Source organism: Eubalaena glacialis, chromosome 9 (genome assembly GCF_028564815.1).
Source record: "Eubalaena glacialis isolate mEubGla1 chromosome 9, mEubGla1.1.hap2.+ XY, whole genome shotgun sequence".
NCBI lineage: Eukaryota > Metazoa > Chordata > Mammalia > Artiodactyla > Balaenidae > Eubalaena > Eubalaena glacialis.
In genome coordinates, this window is record NC_083724.1 from 29,028,160 (window position 1) to 29,053,271 (window position 25,112).

Here is a 25,112-nt window from a genome sequence, read left to right on the forward strand (position 1 = left end):
GGTACTGGGACCCCGGTCCTCGGGCTGACCCCTTTGAGGATATGCGGTACGTCTGGGGGGGCTTCGCGTACTTGCAGGATGTGGTGGAGCAGGCGATCATCAGGGTGCTGACGGGCACAGAGAAGAAAACCGGCATCTACATGCAGCAGATGCCTTACCCCTGTTACGTTGATGACATGTAAGTTACCAGCGAGCCACCGCCTTCGCTTAACTGGTTAACACTGTCCCCAGGTGGTGTGTACACACGCACGCACACACGCACACGTCAAGGGAGGAAACAGAATGATTATATTTATTTTATATGTGTGTTGATACTGGTCAAAAAATTGGTTAAAACAAGATTGCAGCTACTGCCAAAAAAAAAAAAGATTGTTTTTGAAATTCTGTGGCAATTTCAGGAAATAAGATGCCAGATGTAGGTGGCTGACAGTTTGAGCCACGTCACCAGTAATCCTCACTCCTTTCTAGTGCATGGTTACCAGAACTTTTATTTTTTTATACTCTGTCCTTTCAGTCAAAATCAGCCCAATCTGCAAGTTTAAAATGTGTCATGACGAGCACATGCCAAACGCATCCACACATCCTCACGTCCCCCAAACACAGAGGCACAGCGTTCTAGACCTATAAAAGCAGACTTCATGTCAGTTTTTCTCCTTCCTCTCTATAAGTGGTAAACCACATTTTCAAACAATGCAGATAAAACCGAACAAGGCCTTTTTATCTTAGACATTTTAGATATCTTTTAGTGCTTAGTCACTGTGCTGCCAGGTCCTCACCATGGGGACTTTGGAGCCACTGATTTCTTGTGAGAGAGAGAGAATAGGCAGAGGTGTAGTTATTGCAAGCATCTGAAATATGTCCCATCTCTTCTGGATTCTGGAAACTCTCTTATTCTCTGTTGTGTGAGGGAGAGTGTGTGAGTGTGTGTGTAGAGATCAGGGTACAGAAGGAGCAGGGTTCCTCTCCTTGTCTTTCTCCCTGCTTTGCATTGAACAACCCATTTCCTTGCAGGGCTCACTCTAGCTTTTCTAGGTCACCTGGATTTATCTTGTTTTTCACCTTCAGAAAGATTAGCCAGTATTTTCCAAAGGAAGACTTTTCCAAAGACCCCCTAAGCCAAGATTTACTCTAGAAAGGATGTATTAAGATGGGAACACGATGAGAGGTCAGAGGCATTCAGAGCCTTTGCCTGTTGTCACATAGCCAGTAAATGCATAAGTGGTAAAGCTGGGACTTGAACCTTGAGTTTCAGAGTCCTGATTCTGTGTCCCTTTTACTTCACTGCATTTCCTATTCTACTTTGGAAATCTGAAAATATTACTGACAAGAGCTGCCTGAAGTGTATTTCTGCACCATCTGTCGTTAACAGTTATGCAAGGCAAGCTGATAGTGAGATGACCTTGAAGATGTTGAACTTTCGTGACAGAATGAGTTGGTTTTTTGGTTTTGTTTTAGTACTTTAAAATCACCCCCATTTAGCTTAATGACATCTGAGAGCTATCTGGTTACTAAAGCAAGCCCTCCAAGAAGTTTTCTTTGGCATCACTTTGTTAGTAGTTTCATCACCGCGTTACCCCACTCACGAAGCGTAACTGTCAGGATGCACGGGTCTGCCCGTCTCGGGCTCAGGGCTGGTGCTTTCTCTTGCATGCAGACCCAGAGGTGTTGGCCCAGGAGCCTGGCTTACACTCACCTTTACTCCTCCCCCCGCCCTTCCAGCTTCCTGCGGGTCATGAGCCGGTCAATGCCCCTCTTCATGACGTTGGCCTGGATTTACTCTGTGGCTGTGATCATCAAGGGCATCGTGTACGAGAAGGAGGCGCGGCTGAAGGAGACCATGCGCATCATGGGCCTGGACAACAGCATCCTCTGGTTCAGCTGGTTCATCAGCAGCCTCATCCCCCTGCTCGTGAGCGCCGGCCTGCTGGTGGTCATCCTGAAAGTAAGGCTGCCTCACCGGCCCCTCCCTGCCCCCCGTGGGCTCTGTGAGCAGAAGAAAGGCACGGATTCTTTGGAAGGGAAGGGGTCATATGTGCTGTTCCCTGCACCTCCCTCATTTTGTAGTTGGAGAAAGGGAGACCGAGAGAAGGGCGGCAACTCGTCCAGAGTCAACCCAGCTGGTTAGCAGCTAAGCAGGACTGAACCTAGGGGTCTTGTGTCCCAGGTGAGCACAAGCTTAACTACGCCATGCTGTTTGGCAATGGTTCATGGCAGCATCTGAGAGTTACTCATTTTCCTAGGTGTATTGGGTGGTCATTCTGCCAGAATTTCTAAAAACCATACTCAGAAGCATAGATACTGTTGCACATTAGGATTTTCTGGAAGCAGAGGCTGAGGCGGAGTTTGCGTATGGGTATTTCTTAGGGGTCCACACCTCTAGAAGGGATGGGGAGGATACAGTATTGAGCGGAGGGAGGAGTTGAACTGTGACGCATGGCCAACTCCCCGGGCACTCTTGCCGCGGAGCTGAAATGTCCAGCCCTTTCGCTTACCCCAAGGCCTCCCTCCCTGACACCGCATAGATCCAGGCCCTTCAATTGGTCATTGGAAGGGTGTGCCCCAGGGCCGGACAGCTGTCTGCAGCTGGGACAAACCTAGAGGGGTTGACACCTGAGGCTGTCTGCTGACAGCCAGGCAACAAGTCCTTCCTTGAAGGGGACTCTGTACAGTGCAGTTCTGTGTCCACCCCTTACATTAATAGGTTTATATGCCATTTTTTTCACAATCATTTCATTTAAGGATGCATTGTTTAAAAATAAATGTTTTTAAAAGCAGAGGGGTACAAAGGGAAAGGAAGTAACATTTAATTTAATACCAGCTACTATTCATTACAAATGAGCACTTACTGATTGCAAGCACTGTTTAAAGCACATACGTGTGCTGTCTTGTGATATCCTCACTAAATAACCCATTTAACGTACAAGGAAATGAGGCCAAGGAAGGTTAAGGACTTCACTGAGGTCACCCGACACTGTGGCAGAGCAGTTCTTGCTGAAGTCAAGCCCCCTTCATGCTCTGATGTCTGACTGCCAGGGTTGAGCTATGTGGCCGGGGTGGAGGTCCTGTGGCTGGTGGGTGAGAGCCACTCTGTGACAGCTGAGCGCTGATGGGTCCTGCTGAGATAGAACCAACTGCTAGAGAGAAACTTCAAAAGTCCACAGAGTTTGGATGATCGTGGGGATCCAGAATCCATAGCAGGTTCTCATGGGGGATGTTAAGATGGCCTGACCAGTTTCCTTGGCTTTCAGAGGGAGAAGCCATGTGGGATGCTGTCTCCCACAATTCTTTCTTGGTGCCAAGAGTCATTGTCCTTATAGAAGAAGGAGAATCCAGGTGATATTATTTCTTGGAGAAACAAAGAACAAAATTGTCTGTTGAGATGAACCTTGGTGAATATCAAGCCTGGACTTTGTTTTGTTTCTGGCTCTACCATGACTTTGATGTGTGGTCTTGGGCTAGTCATTTCGCTTCAGTAGATTTCAGTTCAGTCATCAGAAAAATGAATGGCACTGTTCCTCTGTATCGTCTTTAAGATGAGCAGGAATAAGCCCTGGCTGCTTCCCATAGATCATTGCTTATTGACAGTCTTATTGGGTCTCTTCCTTCCCAGTTAGGAAACCTGCTGCCCTACAGCGACCCCAGTGTGGTGTTTGTCTTTCTGTCCGTGTTCGCCGTGGTGACCATCCTGCAGTGCTTTCTGATCAGCACGCTCTTCTCCAGAGCCAACCTGGCGGCAGCCTGTGGAGGCATCATTTACTTCATGCTGTACCTGCCCTACGTCCTGTGCGTGGCGTGGCAAGACTACGTGGGCTTCACACTCAAGATCTTTGCGGTGAGTAACTCTGGCCCTTCTGCGGTAGCTGCAGTCACAGCCGCACCTGGTATTTCACTTCTGCTTTATAGTCCAAGCTGAGAACAGAAGATAAGAGATTCTCTTTCCAACGGGACTTGAACCTCAGTTCTAGATTCTATGCTCCTTGAAGGCAGGGACTGTGTCTTATTCAATTGTTTATTTTTAGTCCTCTGAGTGAACACTGGTTGAATTGAATCAAATGGTATTTTTCAGGGAGCCAGACTTGCACTGCATGCGGTAAATGGCACTGGGGATTGCCTTTAGACAGTAGAGGCCAGCTCTACCTTTTGTCTCCCAGCTCTGTTGGCCATGTTAAGCTTGCCACAAAGTCACAGCACAGATAGAACTGAAAGCTCTTAAGGTCAGAGATGGTTCCTTCTGGACTCTTGTCTCCCTTGTGTCCAGTATGGGGTTTCGCTTGAGTAATATTTTCTGAACTTCAAGACTGAGGAGCAGGTGCTCCATGTCCCTGCAAATCCCTGACTTCACTCCCCTCCCTTGTACAGAGGAGGAGAGGCCTTTGAGGGTGTGCAAGTCCCTATAAGACTGAGTTGTCCTGAGTTTTTTGCAGGATGCTCCAGATGCCTCTGTCTGGACCCGTTAGACAGCAGCAGCCCCAGACAGGCTCCTATGACACTGAGCCATCACTGACCGAGCAGGGAGCTTGAGAGGACCTTGATAAATGGGCCGTGTGTGTGTGTGTGTGTAAGGTACAGGATTGCTGAGCCCTTGAGGCATCTTTGGAAGCATAAAATTCTAAAAGTTTTACATTCCCTCATACATGCATTTCTGAAATGTGTGAGTATAATGAGTGCTTATAAATAGAATCACTTTATATGCTGCCAGGGAGCCCACTCCCCTAAAGGGACTCTGTAGATAAATATTTCCATATCTTGCAATTGATCCATTTGGCAAATTCACCTTTCTCCAGGTGACATTTACATTAGCAGTGATAGGAAAATGAGAAACAAGGAGATGGATGAGTGACTTCTGCATCTTTCTCACAGAGCCTGCTGTCTCCTGTGGCTTTTGGGTTTGGCTGTGAGTACTTTGCCCTTTTTGAGGAGCAGGGCATTGGGGTGCAATGGGACAACCTTTTTGAGAGCCCTGTGGAGGAAGATGGCCTCAACCTCACCACCTCGGTCTCCATGATGCTGTTTGACGCCTTCCTCTACGGGGTGATGACCTGGTACATCGAGGCTGTGTTTCCAGGTACACTGAGCTTCCACACTGCTTTAGACATCAGCCAGGGAAATGAAGTTTCTAGCTGTAGTGCTTTCCTTCCTTTGTGCTGGAATTTCTGCAGGGCCTGGGTCTCCTTGGAAAGTGGTTAGGGCTTTAGACCTATGGCAAACAAATAGTCTCCAAGGAGAAGCAGCTGATGCTAAAAGTACAGCTCTTAGTACTGACATAGCTCTTGTTTCTTGAGCACTGTGTGCCAGGCGCTGTGCAAAGTGTTTTACATACTTTGGTTCATTTAATCCTCGTAAGACTACTCTGAGGGAGTTACTGCTCTAACCAGTTTTTGCAAATGAGAGAACTATGACCCGAAGAAGTTAAATAACTTGCCTGTGGCCACAAAGCTGGTAAGAGTAGGTGCTTGGAGGTGAACCCAGGTGGGTCACACTGGGTCGGCTAGCCCAGGAGAGTCCTCCCAATGCTGACCCAGGTCTCTAATTCTGTATCCCCTGAATTACCACCAGCAAAGGTTCTGTTTCCTGAGTACAGCTTGTGAATAATAAGATACATTGGCTCTCAGCCCTTGCCTGTGCTTTAATCGAATTAGTATTCATAAAAATTCATTTTTAAACTTCCCTTAATAAATCTCCTTGACCAAGACCTGCCTTGGATACATTTTCATAGAAGATCAAATTCTGAGAGAGTGAGGTTTAACCCTTTCTGGTTCACCTACTGATTTTTCTCTAAAAGAGTGTATGTGAAATGTTTTTTACGTACCCTACCGAGTCCTCCACTTTACTGGCTGAGTGATCTTGAGTAGGCTACTTATCTCTCAGTTTCCTCATCTCTAAAGTGGGGATGATACCTGCCTCGTGGGGTTGCTGGAAAGATTCAGAGAAGTGCAAGATGTTTGTCATACACAGGAGATCTCAGCAAATGTTAGTCCCTCTCCTCCCCCACCTCCATTCCATTTTGTCCTGTCTCCAAAGGCTGTGTCAAGGAGAGAGTCAAGGAGGCTGCATCTGACTGGGACACCTCGGGGATGCTGGGGCGTTGCTGAGCTTTGCTCACACCTGTGCTTTGCTTTCAGGCCAATATGGAATCCCCAGGCCCTGGTATTTCCCTTGTACTAAGTCCTACTGGTTTGGCGAGGAAAGCAATGAGAAGAGCCACCCTGGTTCCATCCAGAAGGGAACGTCAGAAAGTAAGTTCTGCTGACCTGCCCTCCCCTTAACTGCAGTGCTGGCTCCTATTGGCTGTCGGGGGCAAGGGGTGGCTCTCGGCCTGAAGAGCCTAAAACCACCTTAGGGGTGGAGAAATCCCCTGAAGTGACCCTTTCCAAATTCTCCCATGCATTTGTGTCCAGTGCTGTTGACTTATCGGGGAGTCACTATCTGGGTTTCTACGGGACATTTCCTTTGTTCCCTTGGCTTCTAAATAAAGTAGCTCTTGATCTCTACCTTCACCTCCGCCCACTCCATCCCCCCAAACACATACATACATACTTTTCATGCTATCCTGACAGCTAGAAAGAAGAGGTAAAGACAGCCGTGGTTATGGAGCCATAACCTTGCTGCCTGCCTTGTCCTGATGACAGACGCATGAGCCCGTGCAGGCTGACACCAAGTGGCTGCCACAGGGCTCGTTCTGTGCTTCTCAATGTTCTCACCCTGCATTACCCAGAGCGCACATCCTCTCCTGGCTTCTGACTGTAGGTAGTGATGCCCACAGTTCAGCAAAGGCTCTGCCTCCTGGGCTCTTTTGCTCAAGTTCTTGGAGGGGAACTCTTTGTGTTCGGTATAGCTTCCTAAGTCGTTCATAAGTCGCTCCCCTGCTTCTCTCTTCTGTGCCCTTCCGCCAGTCTCCAGTGGTGAGGTATGACGTTCCTTAGCATGGCTCACGAGTTTCCTTACCACCTGCCCTTGCCCGCTGTTCCAGCGGCTTCTCCCACTGTTCCTTCTCTTCTTCCCCAGCCTCCTCTCTGTACCTTTATCACTGTATTCCCATCACCAACACTAGTGCCCAGATAGGCCCTACATAAATATTTGTTGCCTGTCTGCCTGAGAAACCAGAAATAGCCGTGGAGAGAGGACACTTGTAAAAGTGCAAGCACAGCCCCCTGCGTCTTGACGCTCCACTCATCAGTGTCTTCTGTGGGCTCATTTCCATCCTGTGTCTTCTCACAGTCTGCATGGAGGAGGAACCCACCCACCTGAAGCTGGGCGTGTCCATTCAGAACCTGATGAAGGTTTACCGAGATGGCATGAAGGTGGCAGTTGATGGCCTGGCCTTGAATTTCTACGAGGGCCAGATCACCTCCTTCCTGGGCCACAATGGAGCTGGGAAGACCACCACCATGTAAGAAGAGGGTGTGGCTTTCTCAGAATCAGCCACAGGAAGGTTCTGTCCTACAGTTAGAAATTCATACCTAAGAACCTTGCCTTGGTTACCGGGCCGAGGGCAGAGCATATGAGGAATTGATGAATGTAAAAATATTATCTAATCACAAGAGTGCTTTCCAAATGCTGGTTTTTCTCTAGATATTATTTCTTCAGGTTAAAATAGGCTGGGGGCCTTTTGATGACCTTTCCCCTTTGGTTCTCAGAATTCTGCAGTGTTTTTGGAACCTGAGACTGTGACAAGTCTGAGAAAGGGTCTCCTTTGGAGTTGGTTTGGTCAGAACTGTGAGGCAAGAATGTGGAAAGAAAGATTGGCTCTACTGGTGGGAGGAAGTAATTTCCAGGAACTCTGTCTCTAAGCAGATGTGAGAAACAGCTGGGCAGCTGGCTGGCTGTATGATTGCCTTCTCTGGGATCTATAAGGACCTTAGAATGGACAGCTTCAGAAGGGAGCACAGGCCATAAACACACCAGAGTTACCTCAATGGCTTTCAGTGTAGTCCATCAACCATTGCAGAGGGTATTTTGGTGGGGGAGGGGTAATCTCTTCCTCCTGTTTTTCTTTTATATATTTTTAACATGCAAAATCAATATATTATGAACATTGCAGAAACTCTTTAAAAGGTGCACAAAAATCCTAACTGCCAAACACACAAATTACTTTTATCTTTGAATCATTTGTTCTGCTTTGTCCCTTTTACTTGGACATGATTTTAAGCATAAAAAGAATATATGCTTTAAAGTGTACTTCCCATTGTAAATTGGAATCTTCATTTAAAAAATGCTTGTGCTGAAACTGCCATTTCCAACACAGAGGCCCACTCCTAGCTGTTCCCTGAAGCAGAGACTCCTTCGCTGTGTCGGGGTCTGTTGGAGTCCATTAGGAAGGAAAGGGGCTGGAGGGTCGCTGCCTCTGCCGTCGGCCCAGACGCTGCAGCCTGGAGTGGAGCTTCAGGGCAGGAGGGCCAATGCTGACTCCTGTACTTTAACGTTTTTGTCCTTAGGTCAATCCTGACTGGGTTGTTCCCTCCCACCTCGGGCACTGCCTACATCCTGGGGAAAGACATTCGCTCCGAGATGAACACCATCCGGCAGAACCTGGGGGTCTGTCCCCAGCATAACGTGCTGTTTGACATGTGAGTACCAGCACACCCTATTTGCAGGTGTGTCATGAGTCACGGGTAGAGTGGGACTTAAGCATTTTACCACCTTTGGGGATAGCAGGCCTCGCCTTCCTGGATGTGTTGAGACCAGGTCATCCTTCGACGTTGGAAAAGTAAGAGAATTGTGGGGTGGGGGATGTTATATCAGTCCAGCTGGTGGATGGAGGCCTGGGAAATGGTGCTGTCCATTCCTGTCCTTCTGGAGTGAGGACATCTCTCTCCCCGCACACCCTCCCTGAGACCACCACAGCTCTCACCTGGCAGTACCTCATGGCCCTTGATACGTGGGTCCCGTGTTTCCTGCTCAGAACTTTTGCTCCTGTTCAGCCTGCCCATCACCAAGCAGGGAGCCGCCATGGTGAGCAGAGAGAGACCTGAGCTCTGTGACCTTGGGCGAGGGCATCCCCCTTCCAGGCCCCGGTTTCCTTTCATCTACAGTGAGCAGCCCGGGCTTGTGTCCTCCACAGGGGCCCCCCTTCTCTCAGGGCTGAAGTCCTTCGAGGTTCAGGAGGGCTGCTCCAGGCTAAGGCCAAGGCAGCTCCTTGGTTGGTGGGGCCTTGGGGAGGGCCCTTTGAGGACCCGCCACTGCCTGATGCGCAGGGGCCAGGCCAGCGGGGGATCGGGTGGACGTGACCTGTCGCCTTGCTGCTTTGGCTTCTCAGGTAGCTCACGTGACTGCTCACTGCTGTTCTATGCTGAATCCTTCCTGGAGATTATTTTTCAGAAATTGATAAAGTTAAAAAAAAAAGTGGGGCAAGAAAAATGTGCCTGTCGTGTTCTGGGTGAGGAGGCACTGTGTTCTGTGCGTCCTGGGGGCCCGGAGCCGACCTGCCCGTCTGTCCCCAGGCTGACTGTTGAAGAGCACATCTGGTTTTACGCCCGCCTGAAAGGGCTCTCGGAGAAGCACGTGAAAGCAGAGATGGAGCAGATGGCCCTGGATGTTGGTTTGCCGCCAAGCAAACTGAAAAGCAAAACAAGTCAGCTGTCAGGTGAGGCCCAGAGCTGCCTCCTTCTCCAACGCACCCCCCACCCCCGCCGCCCCCGACTACACACACACAGGAAATACAGCTGCCGCCGTGTCCCCGGCTTCCCGGGGGAGTGGGAGGGTCAGAAACGTGTTCCGGGCTTGTCCCCAGGAGGGCACCTCCATCCCTCTTTCGCCACCTCTGCTGTCACTCACTGGGGCTGGCCCTGGATCCTGTCTCCTCTCTCCCGTAGGTGGAATGCAGAGAAAGCTGTCTGTGGCCTTGGCCTTTGTCGGGGGATCCAAGGTTGTCATTCTGGATGAGCCCACAGCCGGCGTGGACCCTTACTCCCGCAGGGGAATATGGGAGCTGCTGCTGAAATATCGACAAGGTAACTGATGTGTATTTACTCTGCCTTCTGGGCTGGCAGGGGGAGGGAGGGAGGAAAGGAGCGAGAGAGGGAGGGAGGGCCTCTGGAAGAGTATGTCGTGGCTGTTTCTGCTAGAGCAACAGAATTGCTTTCAAGGAAAACGTGGAGCTGAGCTCTGAGCTCAGCCCTGGTGTGTAAGTGGGAGGCCTGGTTTCCAAGACCCTGCAAGTTTACACTTCATTCCCTAGGGGCCTGCAAGGAGAAGAGAAATGGGGATAAAGGGCATCCTCTGTGGGCCCCCAGGGCTCCCTCCAGCCTAGAACTCTCACACGTATAGTATAATTACCGTCTCCTACAGACTGAGATTCCCAAGAGCCGAGGCTGTGTTGTCCTTCATCTCTGTCCCCACGTGGTGCACTAAACTTGTGTGGTGACAGAGTGGATGAATACGTGAATGGATGGGAGAGGTGCAGTCAGCTTAGAGGGGTAGAAGGTACACAAGGTGGTACAGTATGAGGGGCACGGGTTTGGAGTCAGCTCAAGCTGGCCCAAGACCTTGGAAAAGTCATTTAACTTGCCTCAGCTTCTTTATCTATAATGGTGGGAGTGCCCACCTTACAGAGGATTAGGTTAAATGAGAATGCACCTAGACCACGTAGCACACTGCTGGCATGTAGCAAGTTCCCAAATAAACATTCCCGTCCTTCATTCTATGAGGATGCAGCAGCCGTCCTCACAGCACTGCCATCCTGGGGGTCATGAGCACACAGTCCTCGGGGTCTTTCTCCCAGGCTTTCCCCTGCTCGTATTTCTGTAGTTCTGGCCACTGCGATCAGTGAGGACAGCAGGCCTCACCTGTGCCTCGTCCTTGTGTTTGTTCCCGGCAGGCCGTACCATTATTCTCTCCACACACCACATGGATGAAGCAGACATCCTGGGGGACAGGATTGCCATCATTTCCCATGGGAAGCTGTGCTGCGTGGGCTCCTCCCTGTTCCTGAAGAACCAGCTGGGGACAGGTTACTACCTGACCCTGGTCAAGAAGGACGTGGAGTCCTCCCTCAGCTCGTGCAGAAATAGCAGTAGCACTGTGTCGTACCTGAAAAAGGTGAGTTGCAGTCTCAGTGCTGGGCTGGTGCCGGGTCCGGCGAGTCAGGACTCATTGGCTGTGAGTGGCTTGTCCACATCTGCCCCACTCTGCCACCTTGAGGCCACCATCTCCCTGCTCTGTGTCCCTTTGGAGTCACGTCGTACCTCCTACATGGAAATCTCTGGAGACTTCTGTTCCCATCGTGCTAGCTCTGTGGAATCCCGTTTCCTTTTTCGTATGGAGACACAACGAGCGATGGAGAAGGCCCTTAGAGGACTTTATTTTGTTGAAGAAGAAAGACTTACCAAGAGTTAAGAGCCTTAGCTGAAGAATGCCCTGCTGTGCCTGCTCATTACCTTTAAATCTTATTGACCTTAACTTTTAAACTACAAAACAGCACGTGTATATTGTGCGCCGATTTCATGCCACTCAATCCCGCAGACTCTGGCCATAAAAGAAAATCATGATAATAGTTGTAGCGTTGTTATCATTTGCAAACTTTTTTTTTTTATCTATCATCTCAAAGTACAGAGCAACCCTGGGAAGAAGGTATTGCAATTATTATCCCAGATGAGAGAAGTGAGGCTTGTAGGGATTTAGTTTATTCAGGGTCACCCAGCAAGTGAATAACAGAGGTGGGACCAGAACCCAATAACGGGGTACATTTTCCCCTGTCCTGCAGTACATGCCTGAGGTTTATTTGTGTGTTCAAACACTGGTGCCCAAAACACTTACATCCCAACCTTGACCTCCTGTCCACTTATTTACCTTTTAACTAGTGTCTCGTGGGTGAAAGAGCAGTCTGAGACAAGCAGCATCAGTCACTTGGGAGCTCGTCAGAAATGCAGAAACTTGGGCCCAGCTCAGACTTACTAAATTAGAATCTGCGTTTTAACAAGGTCCTCTGGTGAGGAAACACAAATTAAAGCTTGAGAAGCACTGAGCTAGATAACCAGGCAGGTAAATCCCATGCCCAAGACGGTCAATGAGGGCCTGGTTACAGCACTTGCTGGCAGCCCACACACAGTTCTTTTGCGAGCTCTGCTTCCCGTGCACACAGCCCAGGTGTCAGATCAGACAGTGGCCTCAGAAGCCAAGGCAGCCCAGTTGCGTGCCTCCCAGGAGGAGCTCTTTGCTCCGGTTCTCACACGATAGAGCTTCTCGGAAGCCCCCAGGTGAAGGTGGTGGGGCTGCACCTTGCTCGGTCCCTGACCCATTCTTACCTCCTTCTTTGCCATCAGGAGGACAGTGTTTCTCAGAGCAGTTCTGATGCTGGCCTGGGCAGCGACCATGAGAGTGACACGCTGACCGTCGGTAAGGACTCTGGGGTTTCTTATTCAGGTGGTGCCTGAGCTTCCCCCAGCTGGGCAGAGTGGAGGCAGAGGAGGAGAGGTGCAGAGGCTGGTGGCGCTTACTCAAGGTTTGCTGTTGGGCTGGGGCTGGGCGGCTGCGGGAGAGGGTGCAGCTTGGTGGCGGATCGGCCTGACGCTTGCCGGGGAGCCTGGGGCTTGGTCTGGGAGCTGGCAGGGCAGTGTCCCAGAGCGCTGAGATGATTGGGGGTGGGGGGGTCCCTTAGGGGAGTGGGTCTGGCTGCACACTGGACGCTGGAGACCAGGGATGAGGAGCTGAGTAGCCAAGCTGATGGTGGAGGGATTGGGGTTCAGTGCCTAGGGAGGGTGAGTGCCCAGGAGAGGAGCAGCCCGCTGGATTTCCCTCAGGAGGTGTGTGTAGGAGGCCAGTGTCACCAATAACACATATGGAACAGAAGCCTTTACCCTGGCCCTGCCTTCCCCATCCTAACAGCTGGCTGTTCCCAGGAAGCCTCTGGCTCTCCTTCCATGCCCTGTTTGAATAACCCTCTACTGAGGTAAATAGAAGGAGCCTCCTTTAAAAGGTTAGAGAAAGGTGAAGAATCTTTTACAGTTCCTTTAGTCAAGCTTTCCATTGAAGAATCCTAGCACTTAGGCAATAGACGCCAGGCTTTCAACCTCAGAAGGCCATCCAGCCAGCCAGCCACCCACCATGCACTGAGGACCTACACTGTGCCTGGCTTTGGTGATACAAAGGTGAATGAGACCCAGCCCCCGCCCCCAGGAACTCTCAGGCCAGAGATGAACACGTGGAATGACTTCAGCGTCTGGGCCATGTGTGCTGTGTGGGCAGGCGGACTCCTGAGGAGTAGGCAAGGGAGAAGGTGGAGAGCGGCTGGCCCCTAATGGGGGTCCTCGGAGTTGGCTGAGCCGTGTCTGTTCTTTGGTCCCTACAGATGTCTCCGCGATCTCCAACCTCATCAGGAAGCATGTGGCCGAGGCCCGGCTGGTGGAAGACATTGGGCATGAGCTGACCTACGTGCTGCCCTATGAAGCCGCCAAAGAGGGGGCCTTTGTGGAACTCTTCCATGAGATTGATGACCGGCTCTCAGACCTGGGCATTTCCAGTTATGGAATCTCAGAGACTACCCTGGAAGAAGTAAGTTCGGTGGCTGGCTGTCAGAATGTAGCAGGGCCAACGATCCCGGGGCCAGACAGGCAGCCTGCATGCCCACTGGGAATAGGATCACCATGGACCTAGGCATTGAGTGCTTAGGTCGTTGGCATCTGGGTTGTGTTGGTTCCAGTTAGCCCTTTAAGGTTGTAGTGGGAGATGTAGGAAAGAAGTATTAGGATTGCTCCCTGGTATGACTGTGTCATGACCATGCATCGGAAATGGCCAACATTTATGGAAAATCTACTCGTGCCATGTGCTAACCTTGGTGTGTTTTGTTTTTTTCAATCATTATAACTTCATTTAATCCTCATAACAAGATGAGAAAGTTGACATTCAGGGATGCCAAGCAAGGATTCAGAATCAGGGGTTTTGGGCTTCAAAGCTCATACTCTATTACTGTGTAAGCAGTGCCTCTCTTTAGAGAGACCTCAAGGGCTGGAAGGGGTATAAAATTGTCTGGCCCAGTAGTCTCCAGGTTTGACTGTGCAACAGAATCATCTGAGAATATTATTGACAATAAAAATTCCAAGGCTCAGCTCCAGGGTCTTTGAATCAGAATTTCTGGAGGTAAGGCCTTGATGTCTGTGCTTTTATTGCATGCTTCCTGGGCAGCGTCTGGGCAGATCAGAGTTTGGGAATCATCGGTCTAGTTCAGATTGTTTTCTGATGTTGGAATCCCTGCCATAACATTTCTAGTGATGGGAACCCCTCCTCTCTTGATCATCCTGTCTCAGATAACCTATCACGGTGCTGGCCTACTCAAAGATTTGGGGCCATAGACTTGGAAGAAGCCACTTGGCTCATTCCCTGTAGGTTCAGAACAAATTCCTCCTTCTGCAGTGTCCTCATGTCATAGCTTTAATTTGAAAATGATTGTCTAGATTGATAGCTCTCACCACTGGGGAAATGTTCTCTGGTAAAAATGGCTTCTCTCCCAAGTGACTCTGACAAAGTGTTATCAATAAATGAGTCTTCTACGTTTTGTCTTTAGGGGCTAGCATACCATTCAGTCATATAATAAGCACGGCAGTTGCTCTCACAATGTGGTGCTTATGACACTCTCACTCACTCTTATTTTTCAGATATTTCTCAAAGTGGCTGAAGAGAGTGGGGTGGATGCTGAGACCTCAGGTAACCCTCCAGGGGGGCTGCACGTTCTCTGGGCTGTGCCCCCTGTAGGCTGTCTTAGCTCACCAGGCTTGTGCCTTTCCCTTCAAATTGTTTTATGACATTCTTACTTTTAGTGTATAGATTTGTTACAGATTCAGAGTTTGTTTTGTTACAAATAAAATGAAACATGGAGTTCCTTCCTTTTGCCTTCAGATGGCACCCTACCGGCAAGACGAAACAGACGGGTCTTCGGGGACAAGCAGAGCTGTCTTCGCCCATTTACTGAAGATGATGCTGTTGATCCGAATGATTCCGACATAGATCCAGGTCCGTTTGGGCAAGATCTTCATTCCGTTGCTAGAAAGTGAATTTCTCTCTTATGTTCTTCTCCGGTGTTACCTTTCGAGGTGCTTGAACCAGGATGATAGATGCCTACAGGGTCCAAAGGGAAGAGAGAGAATGAGAAAAGCCACTTTCGCCTTTTCAGGGTTGTGCATACAGTCAAACCTGAAAGAGCCTGTCCTCACCACTTCCTTCACTGCACTGAGATCGCTCTCTCAAGATACACACACATCAAAAGATGGCCCCTCAATCCTCTAAATCCATTTCTTATCTTTTCTCGCGTTCATGAGGTGTTTAATTGTTGAATAAATATTCTCTGAGTGGATGGAAGATTTTGAAAGAGTGAGGTGAATTTGCTTTTAGAGTTAATTGGACCCTTAGACTTAGCTGTTTTGGATCAGTGTGTCCCTGTGTATTTGACTGGGATGGAAAAGGGGGAGGCGGGAAACGAAGCACATATTGGTAAGATGTCAAGCCACCGCAGTTAGAAATGGTTTGTTTAAGACAAGGATTTCTATAAAAATTTTTCGGAACAGAAACCTTTCTGACTCTCCCATCCCTGTGCCGCGTGAGTGTGTGACTCTCATGTTCTCCCTAACTTCATACATCGTTAGTGCTTAGATCACTGGAATGTGTCCACCTTTTACCAAAAATAGAATAAATGGGAGACAAATTGCTATTGTGTGTTCTCAAGTATGTCAGCCTACTTACGTGGCCTGTTTTGTAGAATATTCTGTGAGAAATTGAGGATGACTTGATTCATCTGAATGGCTTGATGTAACACCATTATGTGTGAACATCTCTCTTCAGCCGTCTCAAGGCACCTTCATTTTTCTGGGCTCATCAGATAAGAACCCAAAGGCAGAGACTGCTGCTGTCATACGTTTGGGGTCATCACTTTTCCTTGGATGTGAATTTGTCACCAAGGCCTTTACTCCTTTACTTTTACCTTCAAACGCAAGCCTCCAAGGTGGTTGCTGAAGATGCTGGAGGGAGGAGCGTGGGGGTGTCAAAAATGCCTGATATAACAGGTGACCTTCAGTGTTGGCTCTCTGCAGAATCCAGAGAAACAGACCTGCTCAGCGGGATGGACGGCAAAGGCTCCTACCAGGTGAAGGGCTGGAAACTCACACAGCAGCAGTTTGGGGCGCTTTTGTGGAAGAGGCTGCTGATTGCCAGACGGAGTCGGAAGGGATTCTTTGCTCAGGTGAGAAGTGCTGTTCCAGGCCAAGGACTCAGGCTTCCTTGATGGGCTGCAGGCTCCCTGACCAGTGAAGACAGGGCAGCATCATTGTTATAAGATGGACACTGGAGCCAGGTTATCTGTATTTCAATCCCAGTTCTGCTTCTTGCACTCACGTGTCTGTTGCAGGTTACTTTTCTGAGCCTCAGTGTCCTTATCTGTAAAACGGGGATAATAATAGTACCTATGATATAATTGTTATGAAGATTAAAATGAGTAAGTGCTTAGAATGGACCTCACATTAGTAACTACCGTGTGTGTTAGTTTTATCGTAAAGGAGAGTATAACAAGGACAAAGTTTAGAAAAACTGGCTGGGCAAATTAAGCTTTCGTAACTTCAGAGATGATATGCCCAGATGCACTCAACATATGAACTTATTGGAAACTTGATTTTTCTCTAAGTTGATGTTTATCTGAAAACTGATAGAAAAAGATAACCAGAGGTCAGACAAAAAAAAATGATAAACAGAGAAGACTCATTACACTCTTGCCTGCATGTCAGTGTTTGCACGCTAACTTGCTGGGTTAGGAGGGATGAAATTATTCCACTCTATAAAATCAAGAAGTATAACAGAGATTCTTCTCTACAGACTATGTGAGTAATGCACAGAATATGAGTTTGGAGCATATAGACTTAGGTTTGAATTCTGGTTCTGCTACTTATTGTCTCTTTGGCCCTGGGCAAGTTACTTAGTCTCCCTGAGCCCCAGTTACCTTGTTTGTTGATTGGTGATAATGATATTACTACTTAGGGTTGTAATGATAATTAAATGAGATAATGCTCATACAGTTTTTTCCCATGGAATTAATCACCTAGTGATTAATTTTCTGCAATGAAATGCAAGAACATTAGAACCAGGGACATCATTTGGATCTTTTTTTTTTTTTTTAAACGGATAAATTTCTCAGGAATAAATGGAAGGAGCTTAGAGTTTGCTTATAAAGTATGTACAAGTCATTGTTTTCAGAGAAGGTACAGGTGTAAAGTTTAAGGTGGTTTAGTAAGGATTTAGATTAATCATGCTTTTTGAGGCCATCGGGGGAAGAAATAGCTGCTGTTCCCTTTCCATGGAGACAGTGCTGTAGAGTGGTTTTATCAAAGTATGGGATCTGAATGGGTCACCTAGTCTGTCTGCAGATTACAAATGAGAAGACTGAGGCCATAGGGGATGTGGCTTCACATGGATACAATTATAGTAGAGACAGAACAAAACTGCAGGTCTTCTGGCTTCTGGTCCAGGCTTCGGCTCTCAGCTTTCGTCTGAGCTGAGCTGGGCTCCTGGCCAGTGTGGTCTTAGGTTTTCAGGGAGAAGAGGGACCTGGTGTTCTAAGTCACCCTGACATGTGACCACTGTTTACTCTGTGACGTTCTCAGCTCGGTGCCCCTGTCAGGGGGCCACAGCCTCTGGCCTTGTGTTGCCAGCTTCCAGAAATGCCCCGGAGGGAAGGGGTTTAGATTTCAGTCTCCATTGCTTCCAACCTGCCAAGAATGCCTTGGTGGAGCTGCGCCCTGTGCACACTCGAGTGATGGCTGGTCTGAGAGGCTGGCTGGACTCACAGGGCCTTGCCCTGTGGCCTTCTTTCTAACCCTTGTCCTTCTGCGATTTCTCTTCCCTCCTAACCCCTGGTTATAGATTGTCCTGCCGGCTGTGTTTGTCTGCATTGCCCTGGTGTTCAGCTTGATCGTGCCACCCTTTGGCAAGTACCCCAGCCTGGAACTTCAGCCCTGGATGTACAACGAACAGTACACATTTGTCAGGTATGCGTTTGCCTTCTGCGCCCAAGGTGGGAGGAGACCTCAGGCCGACCAGGGTGTTTACTGTGCTGAGGGCCAAGGGGAGGGGGACTCGAGAGTTACACAGGGGCATGGATTTATCAGCTGTGGCTACAGCCCTCACACAAACTCATGTTAGATGCAACGGACAGCGGTGAACAAAACCTGAACTAACAGGCCAGTCCTCTTACTGCATTTAAACTCCATTCCTCTTTATACACTGTTGTGAGGAACATATGTGTTTTATGTAAGTAATCTGCCCTTGCAAAAAAAATCTACGATTGAGCTATAATATATTTGGATTTTCATAGCTATGTCTTTATTCTGTAGTTGAACACATGGCTTCCATACACTCAGAGCATCGCACCTCCAGGTTCTTGTTTTCTGCATGATGCGATTTGTGTATGTATTATTTAGTCTTTTAGCTTATAGGTAATAGCTAGCTAGTGTTTGTTTTTTAGACCAAAATACCAGCTACTCTGTAACAATCCAGCGCTTCAAACAAAAGGACAAAGGAATTTCTCCATCACATTATACAGGAGTTTTCCTCAGTCCCATAGTATTTGCAGATCTTTCGATCGGGGAAGTGTGTCAGTGATGTCAAAGGGAAGCTTTAAAGACCAAAAAAAAAAAAATATATATATATATATATAATATATATATGTAAACATGTGAATCAATCTCTTTTTCTCTAATCCCATGCTTCCTTCCTATTTAGTGCAGGTTTACTTTCTTCTTTCCCTTCCAAGCTGCTGACCTTGTATTGCCCGGGGCTGTGGAACACATGGGCTTGTTTTGTGTTTGTAACCTGTATCCATCATTGTTTGTGTTTTCCAGTTGTCCGTGCAAACATTCAGCCCATAAAGTCAGCCTGCCCTTTCCTAGAAAATCCCTGTTGTCTATGCCTAATGGATAATTTTGAAAGTACTTTTGAAATACTGATCTTTAATGAATTCATGTACTTCACATTAAAATATATACGTAAATGTGTGTATATATGTGGGTGGATGTGTACACATGCGTGTGCACATCTCTATACATATAGCTTATTTACAAGCACTTTGGAGTGCCGTATGTTACCTTGATATCAAATATATGGCCAGAGGTTGAGTTCCTTGTGGGTGGGTTCTGTGTTTTATTCATTTCCGTTTCAAGAGTTTGGCACACAGGAAGTACTTAATAAAGTGTTTAATTAAACAAAAATCGCCTTCCTCCTCCCGATTCATGGTTTTAATGAATTGCTGAGCTGGCTGCCTCTCATGTACCTACAGTAATGATGCTCCTGAGGACGTGAGCACCCAGGAACTCTTGAGTGCTCTCACTGGAAAGCCTGGCTTCGGGACCCGATGTATGGAAGGAAACCCAATCCCGTGAGTGCCACTTGAGCTGTGACCCCCTCCACGGCTGGCTTCTTGTGCTTGTCACCTGGTTTGATCTCTACACTGCTTTTATCATTTGTTATGCCACATGGTGACTACCATCATTTGCCCTTTGAAACATTTTTTATTTTAAAAAAGTTAATATAGTGATTTAATCAGACCATCTAGGAACAAACATAACAGACTAGGAGAGTCTTCTAGCATCTTGCCAGGCAAATGACTATAGACATTTGTTTACTGCTTTAGAAATGAATATTTAATTTAAATAGTCCTTTATACTGATCCCTTTTCTCCAGCTCCTATACCTAAGTGCAGAGACAGGCTCCCATTATGTATAATTTGCAGTTTTGTTTATCAGCTTCTTCACTCTAAAAGCCTGAAAAGATGGCATAGTTTTTATAAAAATGGACATTTTCTTCTTTCAGAGTTGCATATTTTTATCATATTCTCCTTCAAAGTCCTTTAAAAAAAGTAGGCAGTGTATAAATAAATTCAGTGAAATACCCATACGACTCTAAGTGTATATGGGAGGAAGGCATGTCCAAAGATCTTTGTGAGTAAAGACAATGAAGAGAGGTGAGGAGCTTCTGAGAGAACCCAACGATGGTAGAGGCAGGTTCAAGTTTCCAGGCTCAGGTAGGTTGTTAACCACAGACTGAGGAATTATGGAGAGTGTGGGAAGGTGTGGAAAGATTGGAGAAGGCCTAACTTGAATTCCAGGTTTTAAACGGAAGATAGTGAGCCTGCAGGAGACAGACCAGTGAGCATACCACCTGTGTGTGCCAGGTTTTAGAACAGATTGCTAAGTGGATAGCCATTATGTACTTGTTAGCGCTTATCAATTGAGTACTTACTGAACATTTGTTAGTACTTAACACTTGCTAAGTGGTAAATCCTGACAGTCAGTATCAGTTCCTAAAAAACAAGGTGACCAAGGTGGAGACGGTCAGAGATTTCACAGGACTTTTAATGAGATTCCACTTGGAAGTTCTCTGTAGGCGAGAGAGGAGAGTGAGATGAGGTAATAACACAAGTAGGTGGATTCATCCCATGCCAGCTCAACAGTATGGACTCATAGATGGATGCCAGCCAAGGAAGGATCTGTAGGAGCCAGGTCTGCATTGAGAGGTGCAGGCCTGACATCACAGGCTCGCAGCCTGGGGGCAGAGCACCCACTGACGTGTACTGGGGTCCATCTGATGTAAGGGCCCCACTGTGGAGACTGTTAGGTTTTTCAGAAAGTAGTGGAACTGATCTCAGCCAGTGATCTTGTGAAGGTTTTAGAGCGTGAGCTTCAGGACGGCACCTGAAGTGTCTGACTTTTCCATTTAGTCCAGGTGCTTTAAAGAGAGAACTAGAGGGCAATCCACAAAACTGTTCATTTGATAGAAGAATCATCTAAAGACTGTGGCTCTGCTTCATATTGTAGAGTTCTGAAACTGGAAGGGATGTTAGAAATGCCTTGTTGAAATGTGACTTATTGAGACAAGTCATTTCATACTTCTGTTTCACTAGTGGAGAAAATAGGCCCTGAGAGGGCAAGTGACTTACTGATGGTATCACAGTAATTCAGAGCTCACGTCAGACATAAAGGCCTGTCTTTAGTTACCTGGGATGCTTGCAAACAGTCTAGCTCTTCATGGGCCAACAACTGTCACCCCTATTCACTCCCCAAAATCCTCTACTCATTTTGAAACATAAAGTGAATCCTGACACTCTCCACCAGGTTTCAGCACATTGAGCGTAAAATGCAGACTCCTTCCCAGGCTTATGTCCTATGGCCCCTGCCTCCCTCTCCTCCTCATCTCCCATCACTCTCCCTCGTAGCTCATCACATTCCAGCCCCACTGCCTTCCTGTTGTTCCTTAAATGTAGAACACTCGGGACCTTTTCACCTGTGCTCTGTTGCTTCTGCTTGTAATATTTTCCCCCTGAATCCCTGCCTAGCTTGTTCTCTCCCATCATTTAGGTTTTGGCTGAAGTATATGACCTCTTCAGATGGTCCTTTCTCACCAGTCACTCTGCCTTTATTTTGCTTCACTTTTGGCTATCTAAGATCATATGATTTAATTGTTTGTTATCGAACTCTTTCCTGGGAACACAAACTCCATGAAGGCAGAGACTTTGTCTTTTCACCCCAAATTCTCAAATATGCAGGACAGTGTCTGGCACATAGTAGATGCACAGTGAATGTTTGTTGAGTGAACACATGGGTGAGTGATTGAATGCTGGTGATTGGATTGACTTGAGTTCAGTATATGAGCATTTAGTCCCTCTTTGTGTTCCATCATCCTTCACTGTAAATGAGTTTGTAGCTTACAAGTCTGTGGGGCGGAATGTGTTCCATCATCCCTCACTGTAAATGAGTTTGTAGCTTACAAGTCTGTGGGGCGGATCAAATAACCAAGTGATGAGGGGATAGATGCATGTTTGCAGTTGTTATTGATTGGCCCTGTGCTCTGAGGCAATAGGAGAGGCCAGGCCCTCTTGGGTGATCCTACCTTTGACGTCCCTTTGCAGAGACATGCCCTGCTCGGTGGGGGAGAAGGAGTGGACCACCACCCCAGTCTCCCAGACCATCACGGACCTCTTCAGAAATGGGAACTGGACGATGGAGAACCCCTCCCCCACCTGCCAGTGTAGCAGCGACAAAATCAAGAAGATGCTGCCCGTGTGTCCCCTGGGGGCTGGGGGGCTGCCTCCTCCACAAGTGAGTCACTTTCAGGGTGTGACCGTTCAGGTGGGGTGCAGGGTGGGCTTGGGGAGAAGGCATGGGTGACCTGCCATGTCAGGAGGGTCTCTTTCAGTCTTGATTCTTGTCATAGGGAAAAGCATGTGAGTTTTGAGAGGAGGGGGCTTGGAGCAAATTGTTCCTGTGTCTGAGGGAGCTTAGCCTCCTTCTCTCTTTTGAAGTCAGCCTAGTTTCCTTACTGGTTCGAGGTACAACCAGAATACAACACTCTGGATCAATGAGCTGTGGAAGGCACACTGTGGACTCTCTGGTGTCACAGGACAGACTGTGACAAGCCCAGCTATCATCTCTGCCTCTGCCACAGATGAGCTGGTGACCTTGGACAGGCCACTCTGAGTCCCTGGGCCTGTTTCCTCACCACTGAATTAGGGAGGCTGGCCCATAAAACTTCTGTGGGTCTTACAACTCTGACATCCTCTGAAACTCTGAGTGTGGGAAACAGTTCTGAGCCATTTTTTCTGAGAATGATTTCAGGAAGAGGCTTGCTTTTGATGTCTCTCTACTGCCTTATCAGCATCCAGTTTGCAAGGTGAGGACAAGGAATTTCAAATGGTGTTGAAAACTTAAAGCAGTCCTTCTTGGTTACCTTTCTTTAAAATAAGAGCTCATCTCTTCATCAGTATAACTCCAATGAACAGAAGAATTCACTAGGCATAGTCAATGGTGCTGCTCCCTAAAAACCTTTTGTAACCATAAAGAATGATACTTCACGGTCTAACGCTTAGTTGTTCAGAATAATTTGCTGGGGCTCTCCTTGGCTTGCCATAAGTGAATGGCCCTGCTGAGAGCAGAATGGACCAGACCTTGGTGGCTGGCTGATGTTAGAGCCTGGACCCTGTGTGCAGAGTCTGGTCACACTGTGGTACATGTTTGAGGGACATGTGTCATTGTTGTCCTTGATTTGTTTTCTATTCCAATTCTGGTCCATAAAGACACATGCACTTGGTTTTTCTGTGATAACAGAGAAAACAGAACACTGCGGACATCCTTCAGAACCTGACGGGAAGAAACATTTCGGATTATCTGGTGAAGACATATGTGCAGATCATAGCCAAAAGGTCATTATTTACTAAACTTGGCGCCTGCTTAATCATTACTGATCAGAGGAAGTAAAAGCCAAAAAAAATAGTAGATTGAGTAGTGGGGGGGAACATCACATTTTGACCTGATGTTGTCTTTTGGAAGTTTAGGATATTCTTTCAAACTAGAAAAGATGATGGGAAGTATTATGAACATTCAGCTTCAAGACTGAGGTTGCATGGTTCCAGGATGAAAATAAATCTGGATTCAAATTCTAATTCTGCTGCTTATTACCATTTTTGACCACGGGCAGCCAGTTATCCTATTAAAGCCTTAGGTTGTATAAAATGTGATAATAATGTTGCTCTTATTAGTTTGTCATGAGGATTAAATGAAATGATACATGTGAAGTACCTCTCATGGATGGAATGAATGATAATACATGGCATTATAAAGAGGGCCCTGGCCCAACTTAATGGCCTGTCTTGACTCTGGAGCCTTGGAAGAGCCATATAGCTTTCTGGGGTCTGGGATGGGAATCGTCCCTTTGTCCAGCATATCCGTGCCACAAATGCTACCTGCACACGCCCTCTTGGTTATCAGATTGACTGTCACTGTATTACAGTACTTGTGTTCATGTAACCCTCATTTTACACAATAGTGGCCCTATTGACCTTCAAAGAAATTAACAGGAGACATAGGAAAAAACATAGTATATGTAAGGGTCGGTATTATCCATGGTTTCAGGCATCCGCCGGGGGTCTTGGAATGTATCCCCTCCAGATAAAGGGGGACTGCTGTATTTAGTTGATGCTCAGAAAATGTTTGTTCTAGCTTCCTTCCTATCAGCTTGGTTAGTTGGGCCCCTAAGTTAGGCGTTCTAGTGACTTTTAATGACAAGGGTATGCTTGAATGACAGTTACTGTGAGTTTCCAAGAAAGAGGCATAACCTCTCCATATGTCATCCATAATTGACCTATTATTTTGCATTTAAAAAAGTTTCTAGTTTGATCACCTCTGTTGGTTTTTGAGTTGTTCTTAATATAAGGCATGACCTCCATATAAATAATAAGGTTTTAATATGGGGAGAAGAAAAGACATGCTGATTAGGACTTCTTTCCATTGACGAGACCCTACAGCACCAGCCCGACCGTAGGGTTATTTCTGTCCCTTTTTTGTATCCTCAAGTAGATATTTACTCCTTTTGCATCATTAGGAATAGGATCAATGTTTCTTTGGACTGATTTCTGGTTTCTTTGTCTTTGGCCTTCTGCAGCTTAAAGAACAAGATTTGGGTGAACGAGTTTAGGTAAGTTGACCTCGCTGTGCCTTCTTTTCATTTTCCTTGACTCATACAGTTCAGGAGGATGATTTTGATGCAGTTTTCTTGGATCCCGGGAAGTTGTTAGTTTAGGGATTGTTTTGCCCTTAGCATTTCTGCTCAGTGCCCAGCTGCCACTTCAGAGGCCTTTGGAATATTTGGCACACTGATGTCCTTGAGATTTAGAAGTTCCTTGTGGGTCTCTAGGGACTTGACAGGAAGCACGATGTTTTGAGGGAAAACCTATGCTAGTTAAACTTACCAAATCAAATTCCTAGGAGTCCTAGTGACTCAAGGACAATTTTTCAGGTCTTTGGAATAACCAAGGAGGTCTTAGATGAAATAAGAGGCATCAAAACCATCTATGTTCATTGTATTTCAACTCATTTATCCCTCTGAGTTTTTTTAAAATAACAATGCTTCTATTAGAAAATAAAACCAGAGTTCCATCAGGATAGCAAGAATCATTCTCTCCTGTGCTGCAGTCAGGCTGTCTCCGACCCACCCTCCACCTCCACCCCCACCCCTGCCCATATCCCTCTAAGTTTTGAAGGAGCAGATGGGACTGGGGAAGAAAAGAAGGAAGGATCCTTGAAGTCCATCGGTTCTCATGAGAAATGAGATACCTTACATGGCTGCCTCAAAACATGGCTCTTTGTCCCTGC

General features: G+C 47.3%; 1 protein-coding gene across 5 annotated transcripts in view; it reads left to right on the forward strand.

Annotated features, from left to right (window-relative positions):
- Positions 1 to 25,112, forward strand: part of ABCA1 (ATP binding cassette subfamily A member 1) — a 135,001-nt gene that overhangs the window by 90,231 nt on the left and 19,658 nt on the right. For all 5 annotated transcript variants that reach the window (XM_061200161.1, XM_061200160.1, XM_061200162.1 and 2 more), the window contains 20 exons: positions 2 to 178; positions 1,720 to 1,942; positions 3,611 to 3,832; positions 4,861 to 5,065; positions 6,123 to 6,236; positions 7,219 to 7,390; positions 8,436 to 8,567; positions 9,441 to 9,583; positions 9,813 to 9,950; positions 10,817 to 11,037; positions 12,261 to 12,333; positions 13,286 to 13,488; positions 14,589 to 14,637; positions 14,830 to 14,943; positions 16,017 to 16,165; positions 17,836 to 17,960; positions 19,247 to 19,345; positions 21,875 to 22,064; positions 23,070 to 23,164; positions 24,403 to 24,435. In XM_061200161.1, the coding sequence (XP_061056144.1) occupies positions 2 to 178; positions 1,720 to 1,942; positions 3,611 to 3,832; positions 4,861 to 5,065; positions 6,123 to 6,236; positions 7,219 to 7,390; positions 8,436 to 8,567; positions 9,441 to 9,583; positions 9,813 to 9,950; positions 10,817 to 11,037; positions 12,261 to 12,333; positions 13,286 to 13,488; positions 14,589 to 14,637; positions 14,830 to 14,943; positions 16,017 to 16,165; positions 17,836 to 17,960; positions 19,247 to 19,345; positions 21,875 to 22,064; positions 23,070 to 23,164; positions 24,403 to 24,435 (2,877 nt within the window). The remainder of the gene's footprint in view (position 1; positions 179 to 1,719; positions 1,943 to 3,610; positions 3,833 to 4,860; positions 5,066 to 6,122; positions 6,237 to 7,218; positions 7,391 to 8,435; positions 8,568 to 9,440; positions 9,584 to 9,812; positions 9,951 to 10,816; positions 11,038 to 12,260; positions 12,334 to 13,285; positions 13,489 to 14,588; positions 14,638 to 14,829; positions 14,944 to 16,016; positions 16,166 to 17,835; positions 17,961 to 19,246; positions 19,346 to 21,874; positions 22,065 to 23,069; positions 23,165 to 24,402; positions 24,436 to 25,112) is intronic.